The 19654-nt window shown below is 39.9% G+C and overlaps 1 protein-coding gene across 3 annotated transcripts in view; it reads left to right on the plus strand.

Annotated features, from left to right (window-relative positions):
- The window catches only part of rsrc1 (arginine/serine-rich coiled-coil 1), a 258504-nt gene that overhangs the window by 200482 nt on the left and 38368 nt on the right, over positions 1–19654 (plus strand). For all 3 annotated transcript variants that reach the window (XM_060905828.1, XM_060905829.1, XM_060905830.1), the window contains one exon: positions 15795–15863. In XM_060905828.1, the coding sequence (XP_060761811.1) occupies positions 15795–15863 (69 nt within the window). The remainder of the gene's footprint in view (positions 1–15794; positions 15864–19654) is intronic.

A 19654-nucleotide genomic window follows, 5' to 3' on the forward strand; every position in this document is an offset into this window, starting at 1 on the left:
CCCCCCAAATACTTCAGCCAAGAATGACTTAATTACGGTGTAATTGACTGTATTAAGCGGCATGATGAAAAAGTGTGTACGCCGAAGCACTGATCTCATCTGCAAAGCCTCTTATGAGAGCTCAGTGCATATATAAGAGAGCAATCTAGCAAGACAGGCTTTTATGGATTATTCATCATATTGATATGATATCTCTTTGCGATTGTTTGGTCCATTAATATTTGACGAATAGCATTTACTTTGGGCTCAAATGTGACAGTGTTTGGTAAATTAGCATTTGAGGAATGTGTGTGTGTGCGCGCACTTTCTTTTTTTTAATGTTTTAAGTAGTTTAAATTGCATACTTATTATATAGTTACTTTCTCTGTCCTATTGTGCACTTTGACTTGTTCAGCTCTTCAGTCCAAGCCAAGCCAAAGTGTCATCGCATTGTCTCAGCAAATACACAAATAAAAAAAAAAAAGAAAAAGTCATCTCTTTTTTTAATATATATTTATTTTCATTTGCGAATCCACATTTGAAGCTGTGCTAATTGCTCTCAGCGCAGTGTGTGTGTGACTTCCACTCATTTCTGTCATTGTGCAAATGAAATTCATGCTCAACTCTAATTTCCCTGAAGCAAATTATGCCGTACAAGATGTACATGAAGTGGGTTTAATGGAGCTGCGTGCACCGAGGCCGCTCAGAAATAGCAAACACTCCTCCCGCATGTGTGTATGTTTTTCCTCCTGTCTTATAAAAGCCCACTGAAGCACACCGTGCCACCTAGTGGCAACATTTGATGCAGAGTTTTCACTTGGCATGTGTTTAACCTCTTGCCCTCATTATTCCAATCAGCACCAGGGCTAAATTTCCTTGAACGGTTCATCCCATTGTTGCCATTCTTCATTCTGTCCCTCATCTCGTTCTTCTCCTTTGTGTGTTTCGTGTGTTCATGGACGGATGGTTAAATTTGTGTGTGTGTTTTTGGGCCTGTAGACTTGGTTTTATGCTACTGTGTGTGTGTGAATGTAAACGTGTGTGTGTGAGAGTTCCTTATTCAAAGGGACATTTTTCCAATCGTGTAACGCGGTGGTGGATATTATGTTTGTCATCCGGTGCGGCACTGATTTATCACGATTCCTCCAAGGCTGACATTCAGATTCTATTTGAGTGGCATTTGAATGCAAAGACCTACACACACTCATGCACACATTTAAACAGTACACATCACACACACAAGCACTCCGTGTTTATTCAGGGGTGGGTTTTTTTGTGTGCGCGTACATACATGATATGTGATGATGATGATGATGATGTTTCTATAGTAACAGCTTACTCAATGGTAGTTGCTTCACATAAGCGGCTTTTTTATAAAATGTTTAACGACGTGCGAAAGTCTTCAGGACTGAGGAGTCTGCACTTTGCATTTTTTTCAGACTTTCTACAACATTAACTCTAATGGATAAAAAGTATGATGTTTGTCAAAAAAATAAAAATTGTTAGCGTTAGCTAAGGAATAAAGCATTTTGAGAGATTGTAGAAAATCAGCTTCGGGCTTGTGACAGTAACTCCGCTTCACATCACACCGCTCCATCACCGATAACATCACATCCTGTTGGTTTTTTTTGTTTGTTTGTCTTTCTCGTAGAATCTGCTTTAAAATCGAACAGCATGTTTTTATGAGTCAGTTCTTTTGAGAAGAGTGCAGACAGGTCAAAGAAACAAACAGAATGCGAGCTTAAATCTGATTTAGTGCTAACTCAGAAAGGGGTGTGGCCTGTGTCGGGTTTGGGTGGTGTCTAATTTGCATATTCATCAAATCTTTTATTTATTTTATTCATGAGCTATTGTGTTAAATGTGTTTAATTGTTTTGTTTGGGGTTCTTTCTGTCAGTCGTTCTGGAAGAGCACACAAAATCTATAGCCACTAAACCTCTGCTGGCCTCCAGGCACTCGTCCTCCTTCGCCGGTTCACTCCATCCTGCCCTCCATCTCGCTCACTTTCCTGCGGTTGTGTAGTTTTAATCAGGCTGTTTGGACTTCAGAGGGAATAAGAGATGGCCTGTAAACCACTACTCTCTGTTTCGTTCTCACCACCAGTCTGTCTGTCCCTCAAGATATTCCTGCTATCCTCCCACACACACACACACACACACACACACACACACACACACACACACACACACACACACACAAGCCCATTTGTGCTTCACCTCTTTACCTTTTTTCAACTTTTCTTAATATAACTCTTTTACCTCAGATCCTACAGTGAGCATCATTTTCTACAGTGAATACATCTATAGAATATTATACAGCATTTCATAACGCAGCTCAATAGCGTGTGAATAATATAAGAAATATGCTGTTATAGAGATATCATGAACAATGAGGTGGTGTGATGCTGCATGACATGAACCACAGTTACTTGTTGGTTATTTTCCAATTAAACAACATCCTGAAATGTTTTCTTCCTTTTGCGTTTTATCCATTAGGTCCTGTTGTCACTTCCATTGTAGCAGCTATAAACTGTCATTCCCTCACCAGCCTCTCTTTTCCCCCCCTCTCTCTCTCTAAGTTAATCAGACGTTACTACGGCAGCATATTAGGGCTGTTGTAAGTTTTAAAAAAATAACAGGGTAAAAAGCTGATGGAGGGGGTAATATTCAGAGAAAGAAAACTCCAAATTTCTGAGATTTAACTTGTAAATTTACAAGGGGGAAAAAAACCCCTCTGATATTCTTTGAGATTATAAATGCATAAATTTGCAAGAAAAGAACTCCAAGATTAAAAAAAAAAAAAAGGATGTTCTCCGAGACAGCAATCACATGCTTTGTGGCTGCAGTGCATTCTGGGAAATGTAGTTGAAAATCTCTGAGTGCTTTATTCTTTTACGTTGCGTGATCAAGGAAGACAGCCTGCATTTTCTATAACTCTCGGCTCAGCCCTGGCATCTGTGGACTGATGTTGATCCAACCTGGCAAAGTGAAATGATGTGGTTTCTTGACCCAAAAAAAAAAAACAAAAACAGCAGTACAAGTTTTCTGGGCGGGTCTTGTAAATTTGCGACTTTAATCTCAGAAATTCCATGGTTTTCCCCAAAGCGTTTTAGCGTATCGGGCCCGATACACTTGCTCTGCTTGCCGATACGCTTAAGCTGGGCATACACTGTGCGATTTTTTTTTTTTTTTTCAATCGCGGTATTCAGCTGCTGCTCACACTGTACGAGTGAATCGCAGGGGTAAACAGCACGCAGCTTACGATTCCTGTTCTCACACTATACGATCCGATGCTCGGATGTGATGCTCGGATGCGATGCTCAGGATTTCAAACAGGTTTGATTTTCATCCGATCGATCGGGAGGAGGTCGTGAGGTGTTAATCGCTTGTCGTTACCCCATGTATACTACACGATCCGAGACGCACGATTGAGCCAAAACTCGGCCCGATCTCCAAAATAGTCGCACGAGTGAAAATCGTGTCAAAATCGGGCCAAAAATCGCACAGTGTATGCCCAGCTTTAGTCGCTTTAGTTAAAATCCGATACGCTTAGATTTATACCGATACGTTAAATTTCCTACCCACAAGTAACTAGATACATAGGAGAGCAAATAACAGATCCATTTACATACTGATTGATATTTGTGTTAAACAAGCGGTCTTTTTTTCCAGTGTTTGTGTTGATTCTGTCAAAGTAATATGTCCGCGTGGTATGATGTAAACAAACTAATCTGTTGGCTGTGTCAAGATCACGTGTTCAAACCGTCCAATAAAAATATCGAAAGAAAACGTCAGACATCCTGGAATTTTCCGATTCATTATAAGCAATCTCATTGGCTGCCGATGTTGTCCCCCACCAGGCGGACACAGCCGACTGATTTTAATCACAAAAGTTTGACCTAGTCTGTTATCATTATGGCTTCGATCAAAGATTGGTTGACTGAGCGTCAATAAACCCACGTGAGTGATGGCGCACAAAACCAGACAACTGTCACAACAACGAAAACGTCATCAATTTTGATCACAGTGACTGGCTCAAAAAGCACTCGCTGGACAATCTGATCCACATCAGCATGGATGACAGCGAGATGGACTATGAGAGCGCTGCCCAACATTGGGCCAAGCAAAAGCCAAGGAGAATTAATCTGCTTTAAAAAAGTAGAAAATGTAATTCATTAGTTAGGGTTTGCAGAAAGATTATGTTCTTATAAACACTCTTACGAAGTGAAGTTGTCCAAATGTGTCAAATGTAGCATCATTTCAAATAATAATCATAAGCATTTTGGCAGTGTGACATCACTTTAACAAAAGGCGGCTCCGGATTATTCTTTTGTTAAAGGCTCACAGTGACATCACACTGCCAAATACGCTTATGATTATTCAAAATTATGGTACATTTGACATTTATAAACACATTCATGAAGAGAATTTGTTAATAAGTACATAATCTTTCTGCAAACTTAAATGTATGAATTAAGTTTTCTTTTCCTTTAAATATGTCTCTCATCTCATCTCATTATCTGTAGCCGCTTCATCCTGTTCTACAGGGTCGCAGGCAAGCTGGAGCCTATCCCAGCTGACTACGGGCGAAAGGCGGGGTACACCCTGGACAAGTCGCCAGGTCATCACAGGGCTGACACATAGACACAGACAACCATTCACACTCACATTCACACCTACGGTCAATTTAGAGTCACCAGTTAGCCTAACCTGCATGTCTTTGGACTGTGGGGGAAACCGGAGCACCCGGAGGAAACCCACGCGGACACGGGGAGAACATGCAAACTCCGCACAGAAAGGCCCTCGCCGGCCACGGGGTTCGAACCCGGACCTTCTTGCTGTGAGGCGACGGCGCTAACCACTACACCACCGTGCCGCCCTTTTAAATATGTTTTAATCTGAATCTAGTCCATTTAATAAAGTGCCAAAATTTAAACTTTATAATATGCCTTACTTTTCTTTTCAGTGTATCTTAGTTATACATGTATTATGGTAATTGCATCAGAAACATTCTAAATCATTACAGCTATAGTAATACAGCACCTTATTTTAAGGTGGCAGTTCTGAGGTTCAGATCCCTTTGTGATCAACAGGAGGTCATGATGATCGATTCTCTTCATTGGATTGCATAAGACGGAGCAAACCACTGTTCATATTTTCACGCACATTTTTGTTACAACACTACAACAACAAATCATAGATAATTAAGGAATCCCCGTAGATTTTCAATCTATCATATACCCAAGTAATCTATAACAAAACAGTTTAACTTGCATGTTGAATTTTAAGGTGAAATTTCAAATGTGTTTACATTAATACTATTTAGGCCAGAAATCATTGAAATACTGGTAAAATCTATCCTATAATCATGGATCTAAAACCTCTGAGACCCTGAAAATGCACCTGAGAGTATCTATTTTCAAAAAATTTTCCCTCCTAGTTTCGCTTCGTCCCTTTGGCGCTCAATTTTCTGTGAATGATCAGGCCAGAATTTAGGGCTTCAGTGTTTTCCCCAGAAAAAAATTAAAGCCTGAGATTTTTTTTTCTTTGAATGTTATCCTCTCCCTCAGCTTCCTTTAAAAAAGAAAAAATAAACTACAATGGCCCTAATACGCGACTGTATGTTCCCGGGAAACTTCAAAGTGTAAAATCCTCCGTCCTAAAGACTTTCCCGTGTTGGAAAACTTAATGATAGAGCTCTACCTCTGGATATCCCTTTCAGAAATGTTAAACGCACATATCTCTTCATGGAAAACGTCACCATATCAGCATTCAGTTTATGTAACGTGCCTGGGCTACACAGTAAGTCCTTGTGTAAGTGGCTATAGAAATGATAAACTAGAAAATTAATCAACACCTTCTGACCAATCAGAATCGATCAGTTATTGCGTCATGGGTAGTGTTTTGCTGCTAATGTACCGGCACATTTTTACAGTTTAAACGAATTAAATCTTGTCAACTTGCAAAGAAGTTCTTGTTTCTAATCTAAACGGATTTAGTCACCAGGCCATGCTTTCTCAACTAGGCCTTCTCTTCTTTCTCCTCCTCCTCATTCCATAGTGAATAGTGTAGTGAGATGTCAAAGATTGAAGGAAAAAAAAAAAAAAAACTAGAGGCGTAAACTAAGGAGGTAAGCAAGCGGTATATATTTCACGCCTCACCAGGGGTGTGCACCTGCTGCAGGGGCTTCCCTGTTACAAGGAGCTAGCCCTGCACACAAACATGCACGCACACAAACACACTTTTTGGTAGTCAGACCAGAGTAATTAATCACAGAGGACCAGGATGGCTGATGTCTGGTTTGATTGAGAGGCCCGAGGCTGGACTGGACGACTCCGAGGAGGGAGAGGGTGTGTGTGTGCGTGCGTGTTGAGGTATAATGGTTTAGGGCTCTGTTTTAGGGAGGGAGAACACTATGAGATGAAGATACAGGCAGTTAAGATCTTGGCGTCCTGAGAGGATTCCTGTCTCTCAGACACGCAGTAATTGCTCGACTATAAACTACTTTCTCATGCTTCTGAAATGTGAAGCAGGACTACACATGATCTCTGCGTCTCACCTCTTTCTTGTGGTTTCATTATGTCACCTTGTTCCGTGTGTGTGTGTGTGTGTGTGTGTGTTTAATCATTGGCTGCTTTTTCTTCTGCTGGACGCAGGAGAGAAAACAACCTGCCTGCTTTCGTTCTCTCCACGTGGGAGTCTGAAGAAATGCCCTAAAGCTAGAAGAAAGGCTTTCCTGATCAATATTGCGTCCTGGGGAAATGTGTAAATATTTGCTCCAGCCATTTTGAAACACTCTTCTCTTTGGCCTATCATCCCTAATAAGAGTGTGTGTGTGTGTGTGTGTGTGTGTGTGTGTGTGTGTGTGTGTGTGTGTGTGTGTGTGTACACAATCATGTCATCTACTTCTATCTGCTCAATTTGTAGGCACGTTTTTTCTATAGATACATATTTTAAGAGTTTTATTTTATCTGACAGTGAGTACAATAGCAGAAATTAATGTCACCATTTTTATTTAACCCTTTCAGATCCAGACCTGCATTGCCACCTTTACACTATAACATCAAGTGATGTTTCCTCATATTAATGAGTGAGATGTTCCTTCTCTGAACACTTATGTGCACTGCAAGTTAGCAATAAAACATGGCTACAGCAGTTTGCCAACACAAACAATTTCAGTCAATCAAAGAGCGAGACATTATACTTTATCAGTTTATAGTTACATATCATGATGCGGAATGTCCATCTGCAAAACAAGTAAGTTCTTATCACTTACATTGTGAAAAAAGTAAAGGAACACCATGCGAAAGTTTGGGCACCCCAATACATCTGAGTTCTCAGGTAACTTTTACCAAGGTTCCAGACCTTAATTAGCTTATTGAGCTGTGGCTTGTTCAAGTTCTTCGTTAGGAAAGGTCAGATGATGCAGATTTCAAAGCTGTATAAATTCTCTGACTCCTCACGCAACTCCCTCGCATTCTGAATAATAAAATAATTGATGCTCTCAAAGCAGGAGAAGGCTACAAGAACGTGTTTTCAGGTAGCTGTTTCCTCAGATCGTAATGTTATTAAGAAATGGCAGTTAACAGAAACAGTCGAGATCAAGGTGAGGTCTGGAAGATGAAGAAAACTTTCTGAAAGAACTGCTCGTTGGATTGCTAGAAAGGCAAATAAAAACCCCTGTTTGACTGCAAAAGACCTTCAGAAAGATTTAGCAGACCCTGGAGCGGTGGTGCACTGTTCTACTATGCAGCGACACCTGAACAAATATGACCTTTATGGGAGAGTCATCAGAAGAAAACCGTTCCTGCGTCCTAGCCACAAAATTCAGCGTCTGAAGTTTGCAAATGAACATCTAAATAAGCCTGATGCATTTTGGAAACAAGTCCTGTGGACTGATGAAATCAAAATAGAACTTTTTGGCCACAATGTGCAAAGGTATGTTTGGAGAAAAAAGGGTGCCACATTCCAGGAAAAGAACACCTCTCCAACTCTGAAGCATGGGTGTGGATCGATCATGCTTTGGGGTTGTGTTGCAGCCAGTGGCACAGGGCACATTTCACTGGTCGAGGGAAGCATGGATTCGAATAAATACCAGCAAATTCTGGAAGCAAACATCACACCATCTGTAAAAAAGTTGAAGTTAAAAAGAGGATGGGTCCTACAATAAGACAGTGATCCAAAACACACCTCAAAATCTACAATGGAATACCTCCAGAGACACAAGCTGAAGGTTTTGCCCTGGCCCTCACAGTCCCCTGACCTAAACATCATTGAAAATCTGTGGATAGATCTCAGAAGAGCAGTGCATGCAAGACAGCCCAGGAAACTTGTAGAACTGGAAGCCGAGAGTGTTTATACTGTTTATATTGTTTGTTTGAGTGTTTAGTCTGTCTAGTTCTTATCTAGTGTTTATACTGTTTATATTGTCCGTTTAGGAGTGTTTAGTCTTTGTCTAGTTCTTATCTAGTGTTTATATTGTTTGTTTTTTCCAATTATTCTATTTTTATTTATTGCATTGCCTGTTTGCACCGTGGGTCAGAGAGGACTGAAATTTCATCTGTGCTGTATGTCAAGCATATATAGCATATTTGACAATAAAGTTGACTTGACTTGACTTTTGCAAGGACGAATGTGTGAAAATCCCCCAGGTAAGAACTGAAACATTATTAGCCGGCTACAAAAACTGTTTACAAGCTGTGATACTTGCCAAAGGGGGTGTTACTAAGTACTGACCATGTCAGGCGCCCAAACTTTACACCTGTAAATGATGGAAATAAAAATGTAATCTTGCAGAAAATATTAAAGAAATGTGTCGTCTTTACCTTTATGCCTTTTGGTGATCAGTTCATCTTCTGCTCACTGAACTATTCACAGTAACAGACATTTTCAGCAAGGGTGCCCAAACTTTTACGCGCGTGTGTGTGTGTGTGTGTGTGTGTGTATATATATATATATATATATATATATATATATATATATATTAGTGCTGTCAAGCGATTAAAATATTTAATCGCGATTAATGTCGCGACAGTCATAGTTAACTCGCGATTAATCGCAATTTAATCGCACATTTTTGTCACATGAAAAACCATTGTAATTCTCTTATCAGCATAAAAAAGTGAATGGGCTTGCTTTGTACCAATGTTTTTTTTTTTTATTGCAGAGCATAACACGTCTTGTCACAGCCACTGACATCCATAACTTCCATATTAGATGAGAAAACCAAGGGATGAAAAATAAAGTGCATATCACTGTGAAAATAAAAAAAAAAAGTTTTTATTTTACTCTTCATTAGTTTCTTTTGAAGAGAAGTAATATTTGCCATAAAAGAAGAAAAAAAACATAAAAATAAAAACGTTCAAAAACGTTCATCATAGTGTGGCACTGTATTATCTAATGCTCACTGCTTATAACTCTACACCTACCCGGTGGAGATGAGCTGAGAAACTGAAGACTGAAGGAACAGTATTGAAAAGTATTTTTCCAGTCTCACCTGTGAAAGGTAATCCCATGTGATCTCGTTTGGACGGTAAACCTGTTGATGCAGTTAAACGCAGCGCGCGACAAGCCTCAGCAGGAACTACGGGTGACTCGCAGGGCCAAATTAGAATTTGCGTTAACGGCACTATTTTTTTTTTAATCGCGTTAAATTGAGATCGCGTTAACGCGTTATTATCGCATTAACTTTGACAGCACTAATATATATATATATATATATATATATATATATATATATATATATATACACACACACACAGTGGTGCTTGAAAGTTTGTGACCCCTTTAGAATTTTCTATATTTCTGCATAAATATGACCTAAAACATCATCAGATTTTCACACGAGTCCTAAAAGTAGATAAAGAGAACCCAGTTAAACAAATGAGACAAAAATATTATACTTGGTCATTTATTTATTGAGGAAAATGATCCAATATTACATATCTGTGAGTGGCAAAAGTATGTGAACCTTTGCTTTCAGTATCTGGTGTGACCTCCTTGTGCAGCAATAACTGCAACTAAACGTTTCTGGTAACTGTTGATCAGTCCTGCACACCAGCCTGGAGGACTTTTAGCCCATTCCTCTGAACAAAACAGCTTCAACTCTGGGATGTTGGTGGGTTTCCTCACATGAACTGCTTACTTCAGGTCCTTCCACAACATTTGGATTGGATTAAGGTCAGGACTTTGACTTGGCCATTCCAAAACATTAACTTTATTCTTCTTTAACCATTCTTTGGTAGAATGACTTGTGTGCTTAGGGTCGTTGTCTTGCTGCATGACACACCTTCTTTTGAGATTCAGTTCATGGACAGATGTCCTGATATTTTCCTTTAGAATTCACTGGTATAATTCAGAATTCATTGTTCCATCAATGATGGCAAGCTGTCCTGGCCCAGATGCAGCAAAACAGGCCCAAACCATGATACTACCACCACCATGTTTCACAGCTGGGATAAGGTTCTTATGCTGTAATTCAGTGGTTTCCTTTCTGCAAACATAATGCTTCTTATTTAAACCAAAATTCTATTTCGGTCTCATCCATCCACAGAACATTTTTCCAATAGCCTTCTGGCTTGTCCACATGATCTTTAGCAAACTACAGACAAGCAGCAATGTTCTTTTTGGAGAGCAGTGGCTTTCTCCTTGCAATTCTGACATGCAGACCACTGTTGTTCAGTGTTCTCCTGATGGTGGACTCATGAACATTAACATTAGCCAATGTGAGAGAGGCCTTCAGTTGCTTAGAAGTTACCCTGGGGTCCTTTGTGACCTCGCCGACTATTACACGCCTTACTCTTGGAGTGATCTTTGTTGGTCGACCACTCCTGGGGAGGGTAACAATGGTCTTGAATTTCTTCCATTTGTACACAATCTGTCTGACTGTGGATTGGTGGAGTCCAAACTCTTTACAGATGGTTTTGTAACCTTTTCCAGCCTGATGAGCATCAACAACGCTTTTTCTGAGGTCCTCAAAAATCTCCTTTGTTCGTGCCATGATACATTTCCACAAACGTGTGTTGTGAAGATCAGACTTTGATAGATCCCTGTTCTTTAAATAAAACAGGGTGCCCACTCACACCTGATTGTCATCCCATTGATTGAAAACATCTGACTCTAATTTCACCTTCAAATTAACTGCTAATCCTAGAGGTTCATATACTTTTGCCACTCAGAGATATGTAATATTGGATTATTTTCCTCAGTAGATAAATGACCAAGTATAATATTTTTTGTCTCATTTGTTTAACTGGGTTCTCTTTATCTACTTTTAGGACTTGTGTGAAAATCTGATGATGTTTTATGTCATATTTATTCAGAAATATAGAAAATTCTAAAGGGTTCACAAACTTTCAAGCACCACTGTGTGTGTGTGTATATATATTATTTATATATATATATATATATATATATATATATATATATATATATATATATAAAAACAGCTATTCCACAAAATTGAGTCATACATGAGCTGATAGCCAATGAGGCGTGAAATACAGAGTTGGCTATAAGCCATGTACGACGAGATTGGGTGGAATAGCTGTTTTATTCTATCCACATTCACCGGATTTTGAGAAACAGAGCATTTTTCTTTTTTGCAGATTCGATAAATAAAAACTTTATACAAAACGTCTGAAAATCATTTCCGCTTAGAATGTAAACAAACCAGTGAAATGACAGTAGCAATTTGTGAAAAATATTATAATGATTCTTGGAAAAAAAAAAAAGATACGTTCTTACCATCAAATACTTTCATTCCATATTTTGTTGTGGTTTTTTTGGTTCAACAACACGCTCCGCCATTTTGTTTTTCTCTACTCACGGTATATGAGCTGATAACCTAGTAGTAGAGTAGCCAATCAGCGTGCGATTGCTCATATCCAGTGAATGTGTGTACAAAACAAAAAGGATGTTCGTGTGTGTGTAAAACCCACAAACTACCACGAAGACGCCTTTTCAACAGTTTTCGTGTTGGATAGTCAGAGAAAGACACACACACACACACACACACACATATATGTATGTATATGTGTGTGTATCTTTCTCTAATAGATAGATAGATATCAAAGTCACAAGTCCTTCCCGCACCATTTTATTGCACGTTTGGCGGCTCCGATCTCCGTTTCGTAGCCCTTGGCCTCTCGCCTATATTACATAGCTAGGGTTACAGTGGGGTCTATTCCTCTGGTAACTGCGAGAGTTTGACTCCCCACTCGCATCTGTATTGCAGCATGCCTTGCCAGATGGCAGTAGGCACCATTTTTATGATGGTCTTTGGTTTGACCTGACTGTGAGTAGAACTCGCGGTCTCCCGATCGAGAGGCAGACACGCTAACCACTAGGCCACTCGCCAGTATAGATAGATATACACACACACGGCATGTGTGTATGTGTGTGTGTGTTTCTCTGACTATCCAACATGAAAACTGTTGAAAAGGCATCTTCGTGGTAGTTTGTGGGTTTTACACACACACACACACACACGAAGGTACTTTTTGTTCCCCACTATCTTTTACGTGAATAAATTGACACTGTTTTGGTGAATAAAGGCCTTTCCCATTTGGCCCAAAATCTCCAGTTTCACAGGAAACAATCTGCATCTCGTTCACACAAGAAATCAAGAAGCAGCAAGGCTCCGAATGGGATGTTTCATTGCATCCTGCCGGCTGGATTGTATAAGAAAAAATCGTATTTCTGCCTCTTTTTTTTTTTTTTTTTTTATATCAACTACCTCAGGCTAAAAGAAGTCAATTCTAGAAATGAAACACGAACAGCTTCTTCAAAACAGATGAATGAACAATCACAATGCTGTTATCATTTAACATGCTCTGAAATTCAGAAGCTCTTAGCAGACACAGTGATGGCCAAGAATATCACGATCTTGATCTTTTTTTTTTTAAAATCCTCACAGTGTATCACATTGTTTTCTACCCTGCCTGTAACTTTTTAATTTACCATTCTCTGTAAATATAAACTTTCAATAAACAGTGAACGATGCCTCATGGGCACTTAGGCGCAATCTGATCTGTCTACATCTCCACCCCTACAGTACAAGTGTTGATTTGCATAGCATGCCTTACGCGCTTCAGGGCGGGCTTTTGTGGCGTCCGCACACTCGAATTTAATAACCTATCTCACGTGTCTGCTTAATATCATCTCCGGGGGGCCAGCGACCTCCTTCAGTCCACCCTGATTATCCCAATGAATTGTTTCTTTTCAATGGAGTAATAAGAAGCAGGTTTAAAAAAAAAGGGGGGGGGGGGGGGGGGGTGAGGAAAAGTGGCCTGCTAGCCCTCCTGCATCGGATAAATCAGATTGCATTTTCGATTTTATTGAATCTAAATTGCGGGTCCCTCAAACACGTAACCATCAATCACTCGGCTGATAATGGAGCCCGGCCCGATTCCACCTGATGTTTTTGCATTATTATGTTGGATTGTAACAAGCCGCTGTGTCTAATTGGCCCACCAGAAGAAGGGGAGGAGGAACTGTGGGTGTGGGTACGGGTACATTGGTACCAGTCTTGGCATGCACATGCATAGCAGTAAGAAGGACAGTTTAAATGAAGCATAGCTTTGCGTGGCGACATGGCTCCAGGGAACCGAGGCTGCAATTACACACTCAAGCGCTCACAATTGGATTTCAACAGAGAACACGTTTACTCGTCTTCATGGCCAAAATGGAATGAAGTGTGGATGAAGTCAAAAGTCTTTAGCCGTGCGACACGGTTTGTTTTGCGTTACCTAATCTGATGATCTGATCTAGGAGTTCTCGGTGTATCTAATCAGTTTACACTTCTAAGAAGCAAAGAAAGATATCTCTCAGCATTTCCACCAGAATTCCTGCACACATCCTCACACTCATATGAACACATTAGTGTCAGGTTTAATACCATTACGTTAAGTAGGATACTGATAGTGGAATAATACCAATTTACGGAACAGTAAAGGGTTTTTGAAAAGGTATAACAGCAAATTTGATGAACAAGAATGAAGCATAATAAACATCAGAAGACAGAGATGGATTAGGAAGTGATTTTACCCTGAATCAAGAAATACATAAGACATATTACATTGTTAAGTAAAAGCCTTAACTGGGATTATGCCTCTCTCTCATTCTGCGTATTAATGTTATTAGATTTTAGATAGCTTGAATAGCAACAGGAACATAATCGAAAATAGTTGTTGGGTTTCCATTCAGCATCATCACTCAAAAAGGAAAAAAGGCACAGCCGATGCATTTGCATGTGTTCGGTCAACAATATCAGGCTGGTTAATTAGTGCTATATATAAAACTAACTGTTATACTATAAACCGTTCAAAGCCTTTGCGTGAGATTATTAAATAAAATGCGACATGAGAACTATTTTATAGTCATGTCCCAGTATGTTCTACATTTCCTGTCTGAGGGAATTGTATTCATTAATATTAGTATTAAAAATGTAAACTCTCTACCTTTATCCTGCGCACATGTGCATCTGTTTTCAAGTGTGTGAGTGAGTGCAGATACTTCTGCATCCACACACTGCAGTGTCGTTCATGGGATTAATGTCTGATTGTCTGAAAGCTGCAGTGTGTGTGTGTGTGTGTGTGTGTGTGTGTGAGATGATCCATGGGGTAAAACAGAGATTTGTACTGGTGTATTCAGCACAATGAAGATAGGCACTCATGCCTTTTTTTTTCCCTCTTTGTTTGTGGGGGCAGATGTCCCGCGAGGCCCAGCAGAGACAAGAGACAGACAAACAGTTTGATATTGCACCACCGCCCCAAGCACAGTGTAGAGAGAAGGGGAAAAAAATAGAGATAATGCTGTTTAAAAAAAAAAAGAAAAAAAAGTCAAGCTTAGTCTATATATGTATTTATCAGTTTTGACTTGTGTGTCTGCTTGTACACGTGTTATAAGGTTAAACGCATCGCATTGCTGTTCTTTGACAGTTTAGCCTCACTGATAAACGCACTTATTCTCGCTTAAAGTATGTACGAGCTCGTCACGAGCACGACCTTATAGCTTAATCTTGCTTTGAGACTTACACACTCGAACACAACCACAACCGCGCTTTTTCCTAATCCAATCACTCTCAATCATGTTATCCACTTAAATTTCTACCAAGCGTACACAAGCGTGGTTAACTTCTATCAGGATTTCGTAATAACTGTGCAGCGCGATTGTTTTCCTCCTTTCACTCCCTCTTTATTTAAAAAGTTGAAACTCATTGAAGGTAATGATATAAGGGACTCGATTTTGCGTGGCTGCACTCATCAGTGAGTAAAATAGCAATAAAACCGAATTGCACTTGGGAGACACGAGCATCGTGGAATAAATGATGTGCAGGAACAGAGGCGTAATTAATTTACAGGCTGTATTGATAGTCCCGCCACACTCCCCACTATATTTCTTAATCTCCTCTAACATCTTTATTATTCGGAGGAAAGCAGAGTCAACAGCCTAAATGAATTGCCGAAAGATTCGTACACAAAAGCAGCTCCTCAGCGTTGGGATTGCTCTTAAGCTTTTAATTAGGGCACCGACAAAAAAAAAAAGCTTTTGATGTGCACGCTAGAAAAAAAAATGAAGAGGTGCTTGGAAGGAAATGCATCCAGCACTTCAAATGACACTGAAGAGCACTTTAATAGGCAAATATTTGACAATTTAAATGTGTCGATCTGCGTTAAATCTGTGGTAATTGAATAGCTTGTTGATTAAATATTGTAATGAAGGATCTCGTAAATGCCGATGCTGTAATTCCTGTCTATACATGACCCGTATTTATTTATTTTTTTTCCTTTTTTTCTTTCTCATTCCCATTTTCAGCGAAAACAGACGAGGTGCTGAAAGCAAAGGAAAAGAAAGAAGAGGAGGCAACGAAGATCAAAGAGGAAGGTGAGTCGAAGAGCGCTTTCACACCCGTTAGTCTGTTTGCCGAGTCCAAATCAGAATGAAATTGATGCTTTTGTTTTGTTTGCTTCTTGGTTTCACGTTGCACCTAATTAAAGGAATCAAAAAAGCAAGGGTTGGAAACGGTGTGTTTATAAATCATAATCACCTCAAGCATCGAGATCAGTGAGCCAGCACTCAGGAAAAGATTCAGTAATTATCTAAATAATGCTTTGTGTATCACATGCAGCATTTATTTTCTGTTTTTCTTTGTCAGGCCAAATAGCTACAGCTAGAATACACCGATTGAATTTATGCAGTGCTACAGTTCTGTCCTTTGGCAGCTCCTTAATTTGCAGTTTGTAGCCCAACATTACATGACGTTTGATTCACTTCCTGCAGTCGGGTCGATTCCGAGTCACTTTTTCAGTCAAACAGCACTCGAGCTCACATTGAAGCCGAGCACTCAGATGCTCTCGGACCAGTGGCTTTGGTCCACACCCAACTGTCATTTCAGTGTTTTCTGCCTTTCAGATTTTTCAAGTGCAGGTCATAAAAAGAATTTTCCCGACATTTTTGTTTAGTGGACCGAAAGCTACCGAATTCGAATCACAGACTTCCAATTTTATTAGTTTTTTTTTTTTAATAGAACAATTAATGAATTTAGAGCCACGTGATCGTAAATTCTCCGCTATTTTTTCCTGCTTCACCATGACCCAATTCAAGATACTGCATCATGCATCACATGGTGGTGGGCTTTCCCTGTTCGCGCAAGGCATTGTGGGATACAAATTTGAAACAGGAGAGAAAAATGGAGGACGTGAGTGTGCGAATGAACCGTGAAAGACCGCCGACAGTAACGGAAAGCGAGAAGAAAAGACGTTATGTTATATACGAAGGAAAGGAAACACAGGACCAAACTAATAAATATCGGCGCTCAGCGAGCACCTCGGTGTGATCAGCTGTTCGTTTAGCGACAGAATGATGGAACCGTCAGTGCACGCTCAAAGGTAAACCTGTAGATGGCAGTAATGCAACACTGTGGATGCCAGCTGCCGTAAAACCCAGAAGGAGAAGGTACGTAAATCTGCGCATGCACACACACACACACACGGACTTCCTCTGTCTGCTTGACTGTGCGAAGCGGGCGATTTTCATGCCCATTATTTGCTCAGGAATCACCTCAAATTAAATAACTTCCCAGCCACAGAATGGCCTGATTTTTTTTTTTTTTTTTGGAGATATTACAGAAATAAACATACATCACAATGATCAAATTTCAGAGGGAACTAAATTTCACCGATTTTATGAAATCGAAAGGCCGTCTAGCTTTAAACAGGCAACACTGAGGGGAAAATGCTCCAGGGTTCGATTCAAACAGACTAAACAGTGCGTTTGTGAAGCACGATATTTTCATCAAGTTAAGGATTTGCTTTAGGTAGTGAGCCAGGCGAACAAAATGTAAACCCTGACCACAAGTATCCGTACAGGAATACATTAAATTTGTTAGTATAGAAGACCAATGACTCCTGAGACTGCAGGATCTCATAAAGGACATGGGTTAGTTCAGTAGAGATAAAGATAGTAGTTGTAGTCATAGCTTATAGTGGGAAGATAAATATTTCCGATCAGCATCAAACCACTCTGTCACAACTACACCAGAAATACACACGTAAAACAGATTTTATTAGAAGAAAGTGCTGGGATGTGCAGATAGTAAATATTCCACGTCTCCCCTCCTCATCGTCTCAACACACACATTCAAATGAAGTCAGGAGCAATTTGCAGGAGAGCACCAAAACGTGATAGGTGCAATAAAAGCCTTCAGATTCCATAATGAAATTAAGTCCGGATGTGGTGTAGGGCATCGCTGAATGAGAAAATGAAATCTGTGATGGCCTGATTATCATCCGCCTCTGGTGTGTGCATGTTTCTGAATATGGATGGGTGTGTGTGTGTGTAGGGCCTTCATGATGATCCAGAGCTCTAAGTGCATGGCTTATGTGTGTGTCTAGGATTGAAAATCTAACTCGTGTCTACGAGGTTTTAATCAGATCTTTGATTGGATCTAATAGGGGTCTAAGTGTGTGTTTAGTTGTCAGATATTGACCCTCACAATCTTGTTTATTCTGCACTTAAATGAATTCATGTCTGATAAGCCCCCTATATCCTGTTTATCTGTATATGGGGAAGAAAAAAGGATTGACCTTTTGCCAAGAAATGAATTCATCATCCTCTCTTTACCGTACTTTTTTTTTCTTTTTTTTTTTTTTGCTATTGTGAATTACCATGGGATATATTGAGCGCCAGCTTTTCTCTTCATCCATTATATTACTGGCTGCTTATTTGCTGTAGGACATTGAGTAAAATAGCACAACGCAGCCTACACAAACATGAGTTTATGGAGACTCGGAAACTAATAACTCACAAGCATAATCTGCAGCAGCAGAATGCTTAAATTCTCTATAACAATGTAATACTTGCATTCAGTAATGCTGGTGTTACAGAGCTATGGTTTGAATAACTGCTTTACTGTATTGAAAATTGGGTTTATTTCTGAGCGTTAACAAATAAGGGGAACAATATGAACATGTCGCATTACGACAACCTTATCATCGGTTTGAGGATCCCGTGTGGCGCAACAGAAACGCACCTAATCGTGAGTTCTGATTCAGACGGAGCCACAGCCATCTGTCGCTGGGAACCATGTGAGAAAATCGGCCGTGATCTCTGGGTAGGACGGGCTTGCTTTCTTTCTCCTGTCAGTCACAGCGACAATGGCCAGTCGTGGGCGTCTGTGAGCTCGGGTATGTGGAAGAGGGCAGATGGCACTTTCCTCTGAGTGTGTTAGTCTGCCATGTGGCACAGCATGAGCAGCAAGTCGAAAAGGTTGGCTTCATGTGTCTGGGAGGAAGCACCACTCTCTCTCCTTAACTCCCTCACCACCAGCTGAAGTGACTGGTGGACCAACGAGTTTGAACAAAAACTAACCGTATAACCGTTTTTGAATAGTTGGAATCAAGAGTTCATGTGATTTTCAGTTTTTGACCAGAAATGTAAACAGTGTGGAGGGTGCATAGCAAATTTTTACGCAACAGCTTCGTGTTCAAGACAAAACATCTTTATCGCTATTATTTAAATACACTACCGTTCAAAAGTTTGGGGTCACCCAGACAATTTTGTGTTTTCCATGAAAAGTCGCACTTGTATTTACCACCATAAGTTGTAAAATGAATAGAAAATATAGTCGAGACATTTTTCTGGCCATTTTGAGCATTTAATCGACCCCACAAATGTGATGCTCCAGAAACTCAATCTGCTCAAAGGAAGGTCAGTTTTAAAGCTTCTCTAAAGAGCTCAACTGTTTTCAGCTGTGCTAACATGATTGTACAAGGGTTTTCTAATCATCCATTAGCCTTCTGAGGCAATGAGCAAACACATTGTACCATTAGAACACTGGAGTGAGAGTTGCTGGAAATGGGCCTCTATACACCTATGGAGATATTGCACCAAAAACCAGACATTTGCAGCTAGAATAGTCATTTACCACATTAGCGATGTATAGAGTGGATTTCTGATTAGTTTAAAGTGATCTTCATTGAAAAGAACAGTGCTTTTCTTTCAAAAATAAGGACATTTCAAAGTGACCCCAAACTTTTGAACAGTAGTGTACCTTTTTGTGTTTCGCCGTGACATTAGTAAAGAGGAAACATTTCAGAATGATGGTCATTAAACTGTTTTGCCAAGGCAAAAAAGAAGTACAACTGCTTATTTTTTTCTTGTGAGATTTTTATTCA

The sequence above is a fragment of the Neoarius graeffei genome, chromosome 23, assembly GCF_027579695.1.
Source record: "Neoarius graeffei isolate fNeoGra1 chromosome 23, fNeoGra1.pri, whole genome shotgun sequence".
Lineage (NCBI taxonomy): Eukaryota > Metazoa > Chordata > Actinopteri > Siluriformes > Ariidae > Neoarius > Neoarius graeffei.